This window comes from Nothobranchius furzeri, chromosome 6 (genome assembly GCF_043380555.1).
Source record: "Nothobranchius furzeri strain GRZ-AD chromosome 6, NfurGRZ-RIMD1, whole genome shotgun sequence".
In the NCBI taxonomy this organism is placed as follows: domain Eukaryota; kingdom Metazoa; phylum Chordata; class Actinopteri; order Cyprinodontiformes; family Nothobranchiidae; genus Nothobranchius; species Nothobranchius furzeri.
Genome location: NC_091746.1, coordinates 59,086,190 through 59,103,271, shown reverse-complemented (window position 1 = coordinate 59,103,271; position 17,082 = coordinate 59,086,190). Strand labels below are relative to the sequence as shown.

The window sequence follows — 17,082 nt, the reverse complement described above, 5'->3', positions numbered from 1 at the left end:
TATATCTGACAATGTTTTTAAACACTGACCTTCCATTATTGTCACTGGATCCTCAATCTTTGGCCTTAAGATGTTTGGCCCAAAAACAGTGGCCAAGTTCTGCACACTCATCTTATTCACTCCTGAATAAGACTGAACTTCATCGAGAAACCTATGAAAAGGAAGAACTTTTTTTTGTTCATTCTTTAACCTTTTCATCACAATTTGAATCCCATCCACCCAAAATAATAATCCCTACCTGCAGATGTATTTCAAGAGGTTGAAGTTCACTGGAGGTAGACATTCCACAAGCCTTTTTAATTCCTTCATACCCTGCAGATGAAATACATATTTAGGTAAAAACAAAAGAAGCTCAAAGTTACTCATTCTATGGGCTACAATTATGAAATAACTAGGTCAATGTGAAGGTAAAGAGAGAGCTGAGCCACAGGGCCAAAATTAGTTTTCTCCGCAGGGAGTCTGGGCTCGCCCTTAAAGATAGGGTGTGAAGCTCGGTCATCCAGGAGGGGTTTGGAGTAAACCCACTGCTCCTCCACATCGAGAGGAGCCAGTTGAGGTGGCTTGGGTATCTGGTTAGGATACCTCCTGGACGCCTCCCTGGTGAGGTTTTCTGAGCACATCCAACCAGGAGGAGACCTAAAGGAAGACCCAGGACACGCTGGAGGGACTATGTCTCACAGATGGCCAGGGAACACCTTGGGATTCCCCTGGAGGAGCTAGCCCAAGTGACTAGGGAGAAGGAGATCTGGGCCTCTCTCCTCAGGTTGCTGCCCCCACGGCCCGACCCGGGCCAACCCCAGATAAGTGAAAGAGAGTGAATGGATGGTATTGAGAACAGCTCCTGATAAAATTAACAATTACCAAATCTACTGCTGATAGTCAGAGAGGCCAGATTGAAAATTGATTAAAACAACTCTAAAATAAAAAAAGATAGAGGGATTTTTATGAAATGTTATGCTGTTAATTTTACACAATTATTTACCCATCATTTTTGATTGTTTTCAACAGACAGTGTCAACAACTTTCGACTCAACATGTAATACAACTGGAATAATATTTAAGACTGCATCTGCTGGATTAACTCTATAAATAAGGTCCACACAGGTTGTTGTGCTGTTTTGACCCTCCAACTAAAAAATAACAGACCATGCTTTTAAACATTAAAGATATTTGTTCTGGGAAAAGGCTTTTTAAACGAGCTGCACTGTGAGAAAATAAATTCAAAGGTCTGATCACTTTCTTCACGTCCCCTTTAGAGCCACAAAATATGATGGTAGCAAAAAATGGTGTAACACCGGCTGCGACAAACACACACACACACACACACACACACACACACACACACACACACACACACACACACAGCTGCTGTTGAGGTCAAAATTTCTGGAAGCAATTCCGAACCGAACCTCTTCCCACTTGCTTTTCTTCTGACTTCCGTGCAAAATAAAACAAATTATAGACTTTTTTCAGAAATATAAAAAGAACCAGTGGCAATACAGTGATTTACAAAGATGTTTTAAGCTTGTTCTCTTATGTCAAAGATAAAAAGGTGAAGCATTTAATCTGGACAGAAACATTTTTCTGGTTTTAAAAACAGGAACCCACACAAAAACCCAAAAGCTGAGCAGTGAAAAAACGTTTTGGGTCTCACTCTGCTTATAACCGTGTCTCACGCTGTGAGAGAAATCCTATTGAAGCACTAGAAGTCAGGACAGACAGTGAAGTCATTATGTGAGGAAACATCAGAGCAGGGATGACTCGGTGGTCAGAGACCAGATTTAATGCCACAGCAGAACTAAAGAAGGGCTTTTCAGAGCTAACTTTACATAAACCCAACCCAGCAGATGTTCACACATAGGGATAACGTCCGTGACTGCAGGCAATATGTGGGGTGAAAAAAAAAACTCATGTTCCTTTTCTTACCGTTTCATCATCTTTGCCCAAGAGCTTGGCACAGGCCAGGAACTCTTCATACTTCTGGAAAGGGATGACGGGCTCTGGCAGTTCTCTGAGGTACAGCTTCAGAAGAGAAGCTACAGTGTGCACATCTGTGTTACTGTTGATAGATTGAGACATCTGGTGAAACTGGGTAAAAGTTGAAAAACAGTTGTTAAACATTTCATTCTGTTCCTGTTTAACACAAATGTAAGTCGGTGGTGATCTAGTAGACATGTATTTAGTGTCTCCCTCCTTAAAACAATCCTATTTTTCGGTTATCTTGGCTAAAAACGGCACTAAACCATGTGCAGAAGCACACTTCCCACCAAGCCAGACCTTAGCCTCGTGTTATTCCTCAGCTCCTTCCTGTCCCTGTTTTACTAGACTCTGTTTTCAGCTTTTGTGTATTCTGGCTCACCGGAAGACGTCTATACTCGGATAATCCTACTGACTGTCCGGTCTTTTGAAACAGCATGTTCTTCTTTTCCCTTTGTATGCATTTTAATATTTATTTAGCTAGACATGGGAAAAACAAACAAAAATGCTAAATATAGGCTGAAAATAATAAATCAGAATGTGAATTTCAAGATTCAAGATCTTTTTATTGTCATTTCACAGGTGTACATTGAAATTTACTCTGCACTCATTAAAGAATTAGGTTTATATTAAAAAAGACACGCAGAAAATCTCTGTATGAATTTTGATTATGTTTGCTAACATTTCCGCATTAAAACTGTCAGAATCTAGCCTGGCAAGCCAGACTAAATAAATGTATTATTTAGTCTGGCCATGCTCCACTGACAGCTCTCGGTTGTGGGGCGGGTTCTACCGTTGTCTTTCAAATGATCTCCGCATTCCACTGGACAATGAATGTGACATACTCTTGTTTCACTCTGTTGCATCATCCCACCCACCAGGCATATAGAGTGCCCTGATTGGCCCACAAAGCGGATAAAGCTCTGTGATTTGTTCACTAAGCAGATAGAGCACTATGATTGGCCCTTCATTATGGACCATTCACAGCTCTTTATGTGTTTGAAACCCCTCTAGAGAGCTGTGATTGGCCAGCCAGAGTCCTGGTAGGAGCTGCTGATGTTCCAATGGAGCATGCCTAGACCATTCTTTGCAAAGCAAGAATTTGGTCTAGTTCACTAGGCTAGTCAGAATCTGCTCCTGTAGTCTCCTGTGCCTCTGGTGTCTCGTCTCCCTCGTTAGTGTTGATTGAACTCACCTGCCCCTCGATACCTTACCCACCTGTTTCCCTGAATATCCTCATGTATTTAAACCCTGTTTGTGGTAGTCATTGTCAGGTACGCATCCTCCATCACACTACCTACCAGCTTTCATATTGGTTTGCGTGCCAGTATGCCTCCTGCCTACATTTTGGGTCATAACTACAAGGCCACATCATGACAAAACAAGCTGTCAGTCCCAGTTTGTCTAATCTAATCTAATCCAAATGCTACAGCACTGCTTATTCCAAATGATCAAATGAAACCTCTGCAAGGGGTGGGGGCCTTTCTGGTTGCAGTCTCCTTGGGGTTCCTGTGTTCTGGGGCAGCGCCTGGATCTCTGGGACTTGAGCTCCCCCCGTCTCCTACACATCTTTGGGGGGCGGATCTGTGGTCCCTCACACTCTATATTGGACGGTCCTATAGAGAAACCTTACATAAACAAGCACGTGTACACACACAGGTGCTCACATGGTGCTCTCAAAAGTATGGGCTTGGGCACGTTCAACACAGGTCTTAAGGCTGTCGTTGCCACTACATGCACTGTGATTTATTATCGTGTGATTGTTCAGTTAAACAATGTTGATTTTATATTTCACCATCAGGTTGACGCAGTGATAGCTTGCTCCTGATGTATTGTTGTGTGTCCCATTTTTTTCTGCTCTTTCTCTTTCTGCAGGTCTAGAAGCAGACTCTTGTTCATTATTGTTTATTTTTGTGGACACCCCCCCCCCCCACCCCCCTTCCCCCTTCTCTTCCCACCTTTTGTCTTTTCCTTTCTCTTTCACCTCTGTCTCTGTGTCTGGTCGGAATTACAAAGCATTCAAAAACAATAACACTAAAGTTTTAAGTATCAGGCGTGACATTAAAAGCAGACGCTTTGATCTTCCACCTAAGAGTAAATCTGTAAGGCTTGTTACCAGCATTCAGACATCCATTCTGTTTGCTTCACAGCCAGACAGGACACGGTTAAAAAAAATTAACCTCTGCAGAGCCCACAAGTTATACGTGAAAATATAAAAAAAATTGAATAACAGAAAAGATTGAGTAGTAGAGGCTCAACAATGCAAAAAGGCTGATGATGAACACAGATACAGATGGTTTATTTCATCATTTAGTCTCTTGTCAACTATAGCTAAATATATTTATGGATGTAAAGTAGATTTCCAATACAAAACAGTTTACTCAGCTTATATTTCAACTGGAGTCCTTTCAGGTGCACAGATCCCATTACTCAGCAAACTCAACAAGAGCTAGTCATTAAAAATCCCTGATTTAATCACAATTTTCTCACCAATCAAAAGATGGTTTCTCTCCGCAGTCAAAGGCGTCCTGCAGCTCTTTGACCAGGTTAGCCTGTCCCGGCAGTCTGAACAGACCCTCCTCCTGAAGCCCCCACCTCCGAATGAAGTCCACGCACTGCTCCACCAGCATGGGGGCAAGCTTGTTCCCAAAGCGGCGCTCGTACCGCACAGTCTCCTCCAACTTCTGACCAAAGATCCCTGATATGCACGACAGACGAATGAAAAAATGATGGAAAATGCTCAGTATTGCTTGTTAAAAGCATATGTGAATCACAAAGAAACCACCAAAGCCTGCCTGTGGGAAAAGGAGTTTAAGAATCAGCTGATTGATTCACTATTTGATTGTTTTGAAGTAATTCTCAAACACAAAAAATAAACTGCAAAACATTACACCATTAAAGATAACCATCAATTTTAGAATGATTTCTGATCATAAATGGAGGTAATATTAAATACCGTAATTTTCGGACTATAAGCTGCTACATTTTTGCTTTGCTTTGGACCCTGCGACCGATAAAATGATGCAGCTTATCTATGTTAATATCTTTACAGCTAATGGTCACCAGGGGCGCACTATAGGGAGCCTAAGTCACTTCTACATCATGGGTTCCCAGAAGAACAAAAAAATGAGTGCAAGGGGCTAAAAACGCTATTTTCTTATTCCGCTTGCTTTGTGCCATGGATTTCACATATGATGTTTGTGAATTTTAAAGATGCATTTTGATACTAAGAACGTGCTTATTTTCGAACCAGGGGGGGCGGGGGGATGGGACGGGACAACGGGACGACACGACAATATTTTAGGTTTTGTGTGAAAATAAGTCCAGGACTACAAATGCGCTTCGCGAAAGTGACGTCATCGAACCAGATACGGAAAAAACTGAGGGAAAGGGGCTGTAAGTTCAGCAAACTTCTCACAGGAGAAAAGAACCACCATAAATCTGGTCATGTGGTAAGTAGCAGCTACGATAAAGGAGAGGAGAATATGTGGCGACGTCACATATGCGATGTGCCAATTTCTAGTTAGTAGTTATGCTAATTACAAACTTTTACAAGCTAATAAATCTCAAAGTACATGACTGGCATGGTCGAAACACCCATCGTTACTTTTCATTAAAATTGCAGTACAACATATGTGCGATCTAGGGCGTAAGGCAAAGCGGATTAGAAAATAGCATTTTTAGCACCGTTGACTTGCATTAATTATTTCGTTATTCCGGGGTCCCATGATGCGGAAGTGGCTTAGGCTCCCTATAGACCATTGAAATGCATTGTTTGCATCTGGGTAACTGCGCTCATCCACACAAGCTAGAGGGTTAGGGTTAAAATTATTCAACTGTCTCCAGCCATTATCCAGCGCTGTATCTCTGTGATTGATGCTAACAACATAAAATCTTGGGGTTTAGATCTTACTACTTTAGATTATCTAATATATTTTTGTGCAGATGAACCAAAAAAATAAGCACCTCAAATCTAACAGTGTTTAGCATAAGCTTCCAGATCCATGTTTGAAATAGCTAGCAAGGTGTGGGGATGACAGTTCTTCTCAGAACTGGTCATCTGGACTTTATACAGCTGAACCAAACCAGATCTCTTCTATGTTTTGAGGGTCAGTTGTGAAGACACTGCTCGTCTTTGGTGATTAACAAATGCAACGTAAATACAAAACACTAACAACTCTAGCGGGGACCCATGAGCCGACTGGACATGGAACATTCAACATTAAAACATTTGTGATTTCCTCCAAATTTAGCTGGTGTGGCTTACATTCAGGTGCACCTTATGGACAGGAAATATGGTAATTATTACATTTGCATGAACTGCTAATAGTTCGTAGTGCGTCATGAGCTCATCAGTCCTCTAGCACGGGACAATATTACTCTATGTTCAACCTGTCCATAATGAGTAAGATGGTAATTATTTACACGCTTCAAAATGGCCACAAAAATCCTTTACATGTCGGTTTAGGCCAGGCGTAAAACAGCGTACACCTGCCAAGTCTGCTAATCAGATCTCTTAACCTCCTGCTTGCCTTTTGTCTGAGGCTGATTTCCATTTGCAGCTGACTCATGTGGGCGCAGCACGAGAGGGGATTAAAGAAGGATTTGGATCTGCATAGTTTTCTGCTCTCAGATACTAACAGAGCACCCACACACATCCATGCATGAGGTACAGCAAGGCACAGTGGCTAAGTGAGACTAATCTTATCACGGCTCTTGCGTACTTGACACTATGGTTAAAAAAACAACAACAATGAAACTATCACCAAAAATATTCCTGTTCAGAGCTTTCAATGCTCAAGTCAAATATTTCGGGTCATTAATTTCAAGTTTCTATTGAATAAATGGCAAATGGCAGGTGTTCATACTCACCCCTCTTCAAACGGACACATTAAATAAGCTTCTGGATCAGATGCCTATTAAACAATTTGTGATAAGTGAGTACACCAGAGGTGCAGAATTTAATTGTCATGGTCTGCATCTGCGTCTTTCCCCATGTGTCTCCTGATGTTCTCCATCCCTCTCTAGATTCCCCTTTTGTGTCTCATAGCGCCCTCATGTGTCCTTTGTCTGCGTCTCATTTATGTGTCTTCTGTTTGTAGCCCTTCAGGTCATCCCCAGCCCCTCCAGTTGTAGCTCCAGCCTTTTTGTCCCCAGCTTCCTCCTGGTTTTCTTCATGTTCTCTTGGTCTCCCCACCATATTTCTATAGGGCTATTATTTCAGTTTTGTGTGTGTGTGTGTGTGTGTGTGTGTATGTCCTTCTCAGCTAGGTGTGTGTGTGTGTGTGTGTGTGTCCTTCTCCAGCTGTGTGTGTGTGTGTGTGTGTGTGTGTTTGTGTGTCCTTCCCCAGTCAGGTCCGGTGTCCTCCCCTGCTCCTTCTTGCTCCTCCTCCCTGATTAGTTATTGCCTTCACCTGGTTCTCTCCCCACACACCTGCAGCTCATCTGCCTCCATATAGTGCCCCAGTCTATAAAGCCCTGTCTGTTTCTCATTGTCTTGTTGGTCCACTGTATTTGTCAGTGTTGTTTTTGGTGCTCTGTGTGAGCTTCCTGTCCCGTCCCCAGTTTGTGCTCTAAGTGAGCTTTGTTCTCATTTTCTGGATTTTTGTATTTTGGCTCCCTGCCTTTTGGAATTATTTTTGTTTCTGCCTACAATAAAAGGATTTTACTTTACTTCAACTCCTGCCTCGTGTCATCCTGGGTTACTGCATTCTGGGTCCAAACCATCCTCGCAACGTGACATTAACCTGCATGCTAACTAACATTTTCTATTAAAAAAACTCACTTTGCAGTTACAATAAAATCCAAATAGGGCTGAATTAAAATAGGATGTTTCTTTTTGCATGAAAATCAGTAAAACTATTTTCATTTTAGTCTCATGAGTAGTCGCTGCAGATAAACTTTTAGATTTGTCCACCTTGTTCTTTGCAGCAATCCAAACAACAGCAATGAAGATTACAAATTCCAAAAGAAAATCGCTAAAAAGAAATTCTAATCTTCTTTTTTCTCCCAGTATCAGAAAAATCTGTGCATTAGAAGGCTCCAGCAAAGAAAACAACCACTGATATCCCCCCGTATGGAATAACGCCCAAAGTGTCTGAAAACGAGGTCATCCCTCCAGACGTTCTAGTCATGAGTGTAGGAATGTTTTGCTGGGTCACATGTAACTCTGTGTGTGTGTGTGTGTGTGTGTGTGTGTGTGTGTGTGTGTGTGTGTGTGTGTGTCCTGTTCCCATTGGGCTGGTTGTACAAAAAAACAACACTCCTGCATAAAGCAATGGCACCTTTGCAAGTATTTGGCTGTTTTTGTGTCAGCTTCAATAACCTGCTGCTGCCCACAAACAGAAAAAAAAACAGACTTCAACAGTTTTCATCTTCATGTTTTAAGTTGTATTAATAAAATATAAACGATTGTAATTGTATATATTATATCTATCTGTATCTGAACATATGACAAAGGGGTAAAGATTTTCCGAAGACCTCCTTATAAAATGTTGCCTGCATCATCACCATTTGTTACTTTTTTCTGGGGCGTGTCGTTCCTTTCGCTAATTTATTTTTTGCTTTGTTCTTGAACAGGAAACCACTTTAACTTGGCTGGCTTCCTTGCTTCACATACATTCTGGTTGTCGTTCGCTAGGTGGACTGATAACTGGCACATTAATTGTTGCCATTTTCTGTTTTCACCTGGTTTCATGCTTACATTACTAGTTGAAGTGGAGGGGCTTAATAAATACACAAATAGACATTTGACTTTAGACGTATGCTTTTAAACTCAATTACACCTAAATTTGGTCAGAGAAATGAATGTTGGCAATTAAACTGAGGCTCAGTTTGTGTTGATGTGAACATCACAATGAGGACAATTACTCAACAGCTGTCTGAGAATCAATGATTTCATCCCACCAATTTAAAAAGGCATTCCCAGCTACATCCCATGTTTACGTCAATCTAAAGACACCCTGATTAGAGATAAAGAGCTGGTAGTTACCACAAAACGCCTCTCCAAGGATCCAGACGAAGAAACCACAGGTACACATTTCCTTTACTTCATTCTCTATCTTATACGCACTAAATGCAACATCACAGCAAGAGTCCAGCTCAACACTACTTTGTTTTGGAAGCTCCTAAACTATTTGGCACTCTTTGAACAGACATCACAGCATGCTTAATCAGCCTATCGGGGCTCAGTCAGTCACTGCTGCTGGGGCAAAATGTGAAAGGCTGATGTGTGTTGTTTTTGTGCATGCGTGTGTGTGTGTGTGTGTGTGTGTGTGTGTGTGTGTGTGTGTGTGTGTGTGTGTGTGTGTTTGTAACTGGGAAAGCCCGGCTCAGCTCCAACATGGAGCCACCTTTCCTGTGGCATCTTTGACAAATGGCTCGTCCTTTTGAAGAGCAGTCAACTGCAATTGAGATCAAACTCCCTGCACTGAAAACAGAGGGGCCAGCTCGGCATCATCTATTCTGTTCGTCAATGAAAGCTGCCCCAACTGCCCGTCTGGTTGCAAAAGCTGCACTTGTGCCCTGCCCACACACAATATAGGCCAATGTGTGCCAGGGCAGTCAATAACAGGCCACGGCAGCCCAGCGGCAGACTATGTAATCAGTGCTCTAATTCCAGTAAAGTCAGGTACCTTTTCATGAGGACAATTGCAGCACGGTGCCCTAAAACAACTATTCTGTGATGACGACTGCGTCCCAACTTTGATGGTTTTGACATATATTAATAACTTACACCGACCTAGCCTTCCTGTGGAGTAGACAAATGGAATAGAAAATAAAAACAAAATGAGAGAGTAATACTGTGCTATGAAATGGGATCTTCAATCTAGCACCTTGGTTTGACCTCTGGTCAAATGAAAGTGCTTTGTTAGTAAAGTTGATGAAGATGATGATTATGACTAGATTGTGGAGAATTAAAACGTGGATATACTTGCAAAGTATTTCTAGTATTTCTGTGTTTATCTATTTTTGTACTATTAGTAAGAACTCATCATAAAGGTTATTTTACCTAAATACTCACGACTTTCTGACATCTTTAAACAGCTATAATCTAAAAAATGCCATTTCAGTTAACGCAAAGATCTTTTTAAACCTTTACACTGCCATTGGTGCCATATTACACAACTATTCTGGTAGGATTGGGGAAATTTTAGTGAGACGATTTAAAGATCTTCCTCTAAATTCTGCTGTAGATAAATGCAGAGTTTTTTTTAAAATAAACAACCATTCATGTAAAAAAAAGTGCACAAAACTTATTTTATTATCAATCAAATCAATCAATCAATCAATCAATCAATCAATCAGATTTATTTATATAGCACCTACCACCACCTTATCAGAGGCCCAAGGTGCTGAACAGCACATAAAAACAGGGATTAAAACAACATAGTAGATAAAAGAGAGTAAAATTGATAAAAAATAAATAGAAAAGTACAAGTAAAAGTAATTACAACTCATACAGTACAAAAGGTAAACTACAAAAGTCGGGGTCAACGATGTTGGGGGAAAGCTAGTAGATAAGTGAGTTTTCAGGCAAGACTTAAACTCCTATAGAGAAGGAGCTTGCTCCACTGCAAGAGGGAGCTCATTCCAGATTGTAGGGGCCATTACGGAGAAGGCCCGGCCCCCCCTTGATCTGAGTTTAGAGTGGGGGACTTCCAGCATTACGACCCACTTATGACATTTTAGAGATTTCTAATAATATTAATGCACTTTGAAATGGGCCCTTGTGACTAGCTGTTATTAGCTCATCAATTTGGTCAGAACTAACCCTGTTTCGCTAAACTGAGGTCATTCAACAAGCTACCCATAGGTAAAGTATTTTTCGCTTAAAGGTTGAATATGAAACACGGACACTCTGGTGACATCTAGCGTTTAGAGGTGGTAGCTGCAACAACAGAAATGATTTTCCAGCCATTGGGGTGTTGGTTCGCTGTTGACACTCCAAGTGACCAGTCAGCACCATCATGTCCAGTGACAAATCATACAGGGTAGTAGGGTAATTTCTACTAAGAAGTTTATTTTATAACAGTATGTACTGTTAGTACGCCTTCTGGGCTCAGGATCAGCTGCTTGACTTGTCAAGTCTGCCATGTTACACAGTCCCAACCTTGCCTTGCTGAGCAGACTTTTTAGTGCAACAGTGCCCTCTACTGGCTGGTAGATGTAAACAAAACCCAGTGTCGTGCCTGACAAAATAAAAATTTGATTATTTATTTTTTTAAATATAGCTCTTAAAGGAAAAACTACATTCATTCTGCACCTCTAAATGCCCTGTGGAGGTATTATTGTTAAAAAATATAGCTTTTTATTAAAATATTCCATATTCCACCTTTAATAAAATAAGCACTTTAACAGACATAACATTTATAAAAAATATACACTTTGTTGAGGTAATAAAGAGCCTATTTACAACATAAAAGCATGGGAAATATTTTTAGACCATTATTAGAAAATTTAATAACTTAAAGGTGTGGATTACTTGTTAAATCAGTACATTTGCAGTGGCCTTTAGAAGGAAAGAATGCCTTGCAGGCAGAACTCAGGAATCAAAAAAGCCCACAAATCCCCACCTCAGCAGGCCAAATCTGAGCTTCATACAACAGAATTTGGAGTCTTATTTCCTGATATTTAGACATCTTACCCCGGACTCGTTAACAGCAATGCAACTCTATCACTGACTTGCAACATGGATGTTTTATCTCCACCAGTAACCCAAACCTGGAGGACTTTTCGCATGAAGCGAAGTTGCTAATGCTAAAGGTTAGCCTAAACTAGCAGAGACGTCCACTGCTGATTTTTGGACATTAAAACAACAACAGCCATCCTTGTTATGAGTCAGGATTGGTAAGTCCATCAATGCTAATTCACACTGTGATGTAGATAGTCATGATTTTCAAATCCTAGCGTCTCATCGTATGTTTTCAATCAGAAGCTAATGCAGGAGATAGGTGTAGGAGAATTTTTCATGTTCAGCTTGCATGAAAAGCTCAGAAAGACAGACTATAATCAGAAAAAAACATATTTTAAGTTGTTTTTTTCCAACCACACCTTTAATAAATAAATAAAATGTTTTTATTTTGGACAAGGCAACATTACTCCATTAACACCATCTCTGTACAAACATTGAGTCTGATGTTAAGAGAACCTATACGAACCAATCTGTCTGCTAGCCCTACTGAATTAAACTTGTAAAGCCAGATATTCTTTTCTAGTGTGTACAGGTTAATAAAAACAACAATGTCAGTACTAACCCCCACCAAAAGGTGCCCAGATTACCCTCCGGATTGTCTTCACCCAATCCTCCATGTCATTCTGGGAGTTGGCCATAAGTAGGTAGGTCTCATGGTTGTTTGTCATCCGCTCTCTATCACCACCTGCTCACGGGGCAAAACAGAGAAATAAACAAAATGTCACAAGTCATCATAATCATTATTATGATTGCTGTTTCAAACAAATGATCAAGAAAAAAATCTTTTTTTTTCTTTTTAGCTGATCTCCAAAAAGAAAAATGACTGAAAAAAAACCCAACGCCATTTAAAAAGAGTAATAGCTTTCAAAAAGAGTTCTCTATTGTTTAAAATAAAAACACCAATGAAATCAATAATAAATATTTTTGTGATGCCACACATCTCAATTTATTATCATATCATATGTTTGTTGTGAGCAGGTTCATCTACAATCTAGTTTCTAGATCATTTTTGGTAAATAGAAATACACAAAAATATCTAAAAATTACATTAAAGTAAAACTTGCAGATTGATAAATGATCAAAATTAACTACAAAAAAAAACACGTGGACAAACTGAGACCTAATTTAAAAGGAGTCTTTGTTTCTGTGGATTAGCACCAGCAGCTCAACATTCTGTATAAAATACAAATAGGATTATTGCACAAACTGTTTACCAGATTTTATTCAACCTCTAAACTATTCATGATGAATCTCATCAGAACTTAGATTAGTTTCACACCAAATTGTAAAAACAGACTTCAAATGGAAGATACTGGATGGTTACTCTGGCCAATAAAAGTCACAGATGAGTATGATTTAAGTGTACTAGAACTTTTCAAGAGCTCTAAAGAGTCAAACTCCAACATTTTGGTACCTAACAGTGATTCATTGTGACTAAAGTGTTACAATAATTCATGTCCCTGCTGAAACAAACAGCATGTTGTGTTTTGGATGTTGATGCTGGTTCAGGATGGGATGCTGGTTGTGCTTGCTGGACCAGCATCCCAGCATCCAAAACACAACATACGCTGCTTTTTCAGCAGGGTTGTAACTATAATAAAATGTGCATCCTAAAATAAATCACTAGTTTGGACCATAACACGTCAGTCTGTGGAACATAAGCAAGAAATGACACTGAGTTAGTGCTGCACAAAGAAATATGCTTTCCATTGTAACTGAACCTGCATATAATCCCCACCAGCTGTCTGCTGCCATGTCTTATCAGACAGAGAAGAGAGAGGAAGGTACAGATCTGTTTCACTTAATAAATTCGACTGTAGCTGTCACTATGACAACAAGAGCATCTCCTCAGGTTCACTTCTGCTCTTTTAAAATGACAAAAACTAGTGGCACCTTTAATATTTTTTCTTTCAATGAAATGTTATTCAGCTTAAATAAAATGATCATGGTTATGATGATAATAAAACAAGTTCTAATCCGTAAATTGCTATTCTGACCTTCAGTTCTACTCCAGTAATTAGTCACTACCAGCTGTCCACGTTAATTACACGATGAGGCAGAGCCTGTAAACTTTACCTGACGCCTGACAAAAGCTCTAAAGAGATACGAGGAGACAATCAGAAATTCCCGCTAATATCTGTGTCCACTGTCCATTCATTCATGAATTTATAAACATACATAAAAATACATAAACATACACAAACATTATAAACAAAGGCAGCTCAATCATCACCACGACTGTCTTCTATCTGCGTTCTTTCCGCAACAGCGTTTCATTACAGCCCCAAACAAACTAAATGCTAACCGGTATTTGAGGCGCTCACTTATATCCGCATGGGAGTGTTTCCTCCGATGACAATAAAGCTCCGTCGCTCCAGAATAGTTCGTTTGCGAACCGAACTCCACCTTTAACTCGTTCAACCGTGTTACAAACTGAATTTATGGGCGGACATTTACAGGTTTAGTCGGGAGAGACGATGTGTCGGCGTGCCGAGAGAGAGAGAGAGAGAGAGAGAGAGAGAGAGAGAGAGAGAGAGAGAGAGAGAGAGAGAGAGAGAGAGAGAGAGAGAGAGAGAGAGAGAGAGAGAGAGAGAGAGAGAGAGAGAGAGAGAGAGAGAGAGAGAGAGAGAGAGAGAGAGAGAGAGAGAGAGAGAGAGAGAGAGAGAGAGAGAGAGAGAGAGAGAGAGAGAGAGAGAGAGAGAGAGAGAGAGAGAGAGAGAGAGAGAGAGAGAGAGAGAGAGAGAGAGAGATAGATCAGGGCCGCACTGAGTTTTCTAGGTACTGCTTGCAACCCCCACCCCCCTTAGGGGTGTGTCCAATTCAGGGGCTGAATCCCTGCAAGTGTGTCACAATTCTAGTGCGAATTAATGCCTTGAGTCGTTTTCAGTGGGAAAAAAATGCTCTTGCGCTCCCGTTTCAGGTGGCAGAGGTTTGACAGGCAGCAGAGGTCGGAAAATTACAGAAAAGTCAGACCTACTCATTACTAATATGCAAACATCTTGCCACTGATTGGCTAACAGCAACACGACTCTTCCACTGCTTTAGTTCACTCGTCTTTAGTAAGTAAAAAATGCAACTTTGGTTTTTTCTCCGCAGATAAAGCAAGCATCAACGCTTTCTATTGTGTTGTGAACTGGCTATTGTAATTTTTTTAGACATTCATTACACTTTTCTTACAACCCAGCAGTTCAACAAATACATTAATTGGCATATTATCAACATTTGGATGCTACTATGACACATCTATACATATACGAAAATGTAAGTGGACACCAACAAACTTGCAAATTATGTGAAATTAATAAAACAACAACTTGTGAAAGAGAAATGCAGCTCCATAACATGAACTCAATAGCCAGATTAAAATATCACTTTCTTTTAGCATCAACCTCCCTCTTGAGCCACATGTCATCTCATTCTGATGCCCATTAGGTTTAAATGCTGTAAAGCAAACTAATCTTGTTTCCTCAACTCCTTGGGCCCTTTAATTTCCTACAATAACCCTAATTATCCACTGAGGCCCATTTGTCTCAAGAAATGTTCTCGCTCCACCCTGCCTGCATTGTTTATGTGAACTGTCATGCAAAATCCTAGTGGGTCTGAGCTTCTTTGACCACATTTAATATTAATCAGTCTTTCCATTACTTGTTTGGATAGTTAGCATTTGCTTCTGAAAACAACAGTTGTGAAGCTGTTAAACAAGACAGGAAAAGGAATATATGGCATACCACGACCATTACACCACACTCCCATTCCTTCTGCCATTTCCTGTTGATGCTCGGTTTACTTCCACAGAGACAGTTTGCTTCATGGTTCATAAAGATAAAACCCTCTTTTTATATGCATTAAACTAGGGGTGTATTTGCAAGAATCATGGCAATATATTTTTTACAGTACAGTGATCTATATGGTATATTGTGACACTAAAAGCCAGACAAAGTTTGCAATTTTTAAGACTGAATTTACTCATATAGGACTTTCAAGTCACATCGAGCATTATCACGAGATCTCGTTCCATCAGAATGAAGGCAGTGAAAACTGCTGCCACCTAGCAGCTGGAGTTTGAATTGCACCACACAAAAGAAATACAGTAAATTATTGCGTGTAAATTCTATTTAAAAATCAATACACAGCTTTTAAATATCACTGAGATATTTCAGTTTATCGATTTTTTTTTACATCTGTACAATGAAGTAGTTAGTTACGGTATTTGGAAAACAAGACTCAAGTTGGTGAATGCTCTTGCTTGTTCCATTAAAGGTTTAATTAATTAGCACCTGATTTTAATCACTGATTTTATAGATAAGCATTTTAGGTAAATGACAAACAACCTCATTGAGTTCAAATCTCTTCCTATTTAGCTCACTAAAAGTGACTTTTTGTTGTTTTTGACATATTCCTCCCTAGCTGTGGTTAAACTATCTAGTTGAATTACCCTTCACTGTACAATGCTCAGACAGCTTCTGGTGTAACTTCCACTATTTCCTGTAAAAAGAGGCATACTTTGTAAAAATTGTGAGAAATGGAAGCAGCATTTCACAAGGAGTTTCTCCTGGGGATTTTAACCTAAACTACAAATGTATTTGAGGAGAAGCCACAACAAATATTTTGGCTTTGCCTTATTGCACAGCTCAATACTTTGATTTAGTGGTGAACATCTGTCTAATTTTAACATCTGATTTTACAAAAGCATTTAGCGTTTAGGATACAGCTAGCAGTAAAGACTGAGAATCCCAATTCACAGTGGGACTTAATTATAAAGAAAATAAAGGAAGAAAAACTACTAATGAGTATAGCACATAATCTGTTTTACATCCATCAATCTTCCAATAATCCGAGTCAATGCAAACCTGGCACACAAACAACACTCTTACATTTAAATGCATGTTTTGTTAGAGCAGCACAAATCTGAGCAACAACTTGTCTCCAAAAACGCCATGTCATGTTTGTCATCTGAGACAGTCTGGCATCAAATCACCAGCTGTTCATTCCAGATGTGACCACCAGCTTAAATAAATGACCAGCTGCAGACTGACGTTAACTAATGACCCGAAACAGGTGGGAGACAACAAAGGATCTCACTGTGCTGTTGTGGCTCACACATACCTGGTGCTCTGATATGTTGTAAATCCACACGCAATGCCGCCATTCTTGGCATTGCCTTCAGGATCACACAATGAACACTTTAGAGTTGTGCTAAGTGAACTCTGACCCCCCTAGAGTCCTGAAAGCTATCTGCCACACAGACAATTACTGATGCTTGAAATATGAAAAGTTAAAAGGTTTTAAATACGTGGAAATGATACTTTGGTTCTTTTGCCAAAGTTATAGATTTGATCTTTTTTCTTAGTGATTTTAAACAGATATATTTAACTGCTATTTATTACCAAGAAACAGTCAATTCAACGTAG

The 17,082-nt window shown here is 40.0% G+C and overlaps 1 protein-coding gene across 5 annotated transcripts in view; it reads right to left on the bottom strand.

Annotated features, from left to right (window-relative positions):
* arhgap24 (Rho GTPase activating protein 24) overlaps positions 1–17,082 on the bottom strand; it is an 86,252-nt gene that overhangs the window by 11,214 nt on the left and 57,956 nt on the right. For 3 of the 5 annotated variants that reach the window (XM_015942914.3, XM_015942917.3, XM_015942916.3), the window contains 5 exons: positions 12,234–12,356; positions 4,468–4,675; positions 1,927–2,059; positions 239–312; positions 30–151 (listed from right to left, as the gene is read on the bottom strand). In XM_015942914.3, the coding sequence (XP_015798400.3) occupies positions 30–151; positions 239–312; positions 1,927–2,059; positions 4,468–4,675; positions 12,234–12,356 (660 nt within the window). Of the gene's footprint in view, positions 1–29; positions 152–238; positions 313–1,926; positions 2,060–4,467; positions 4,676–12,233; positions 12,357–13,976; positions 14,307–17,082 lie in introns of those variants that run through there. The other 2 variants (XM_015942918.3, XM_015942920.3) reach the window with 2 other exon arrangements.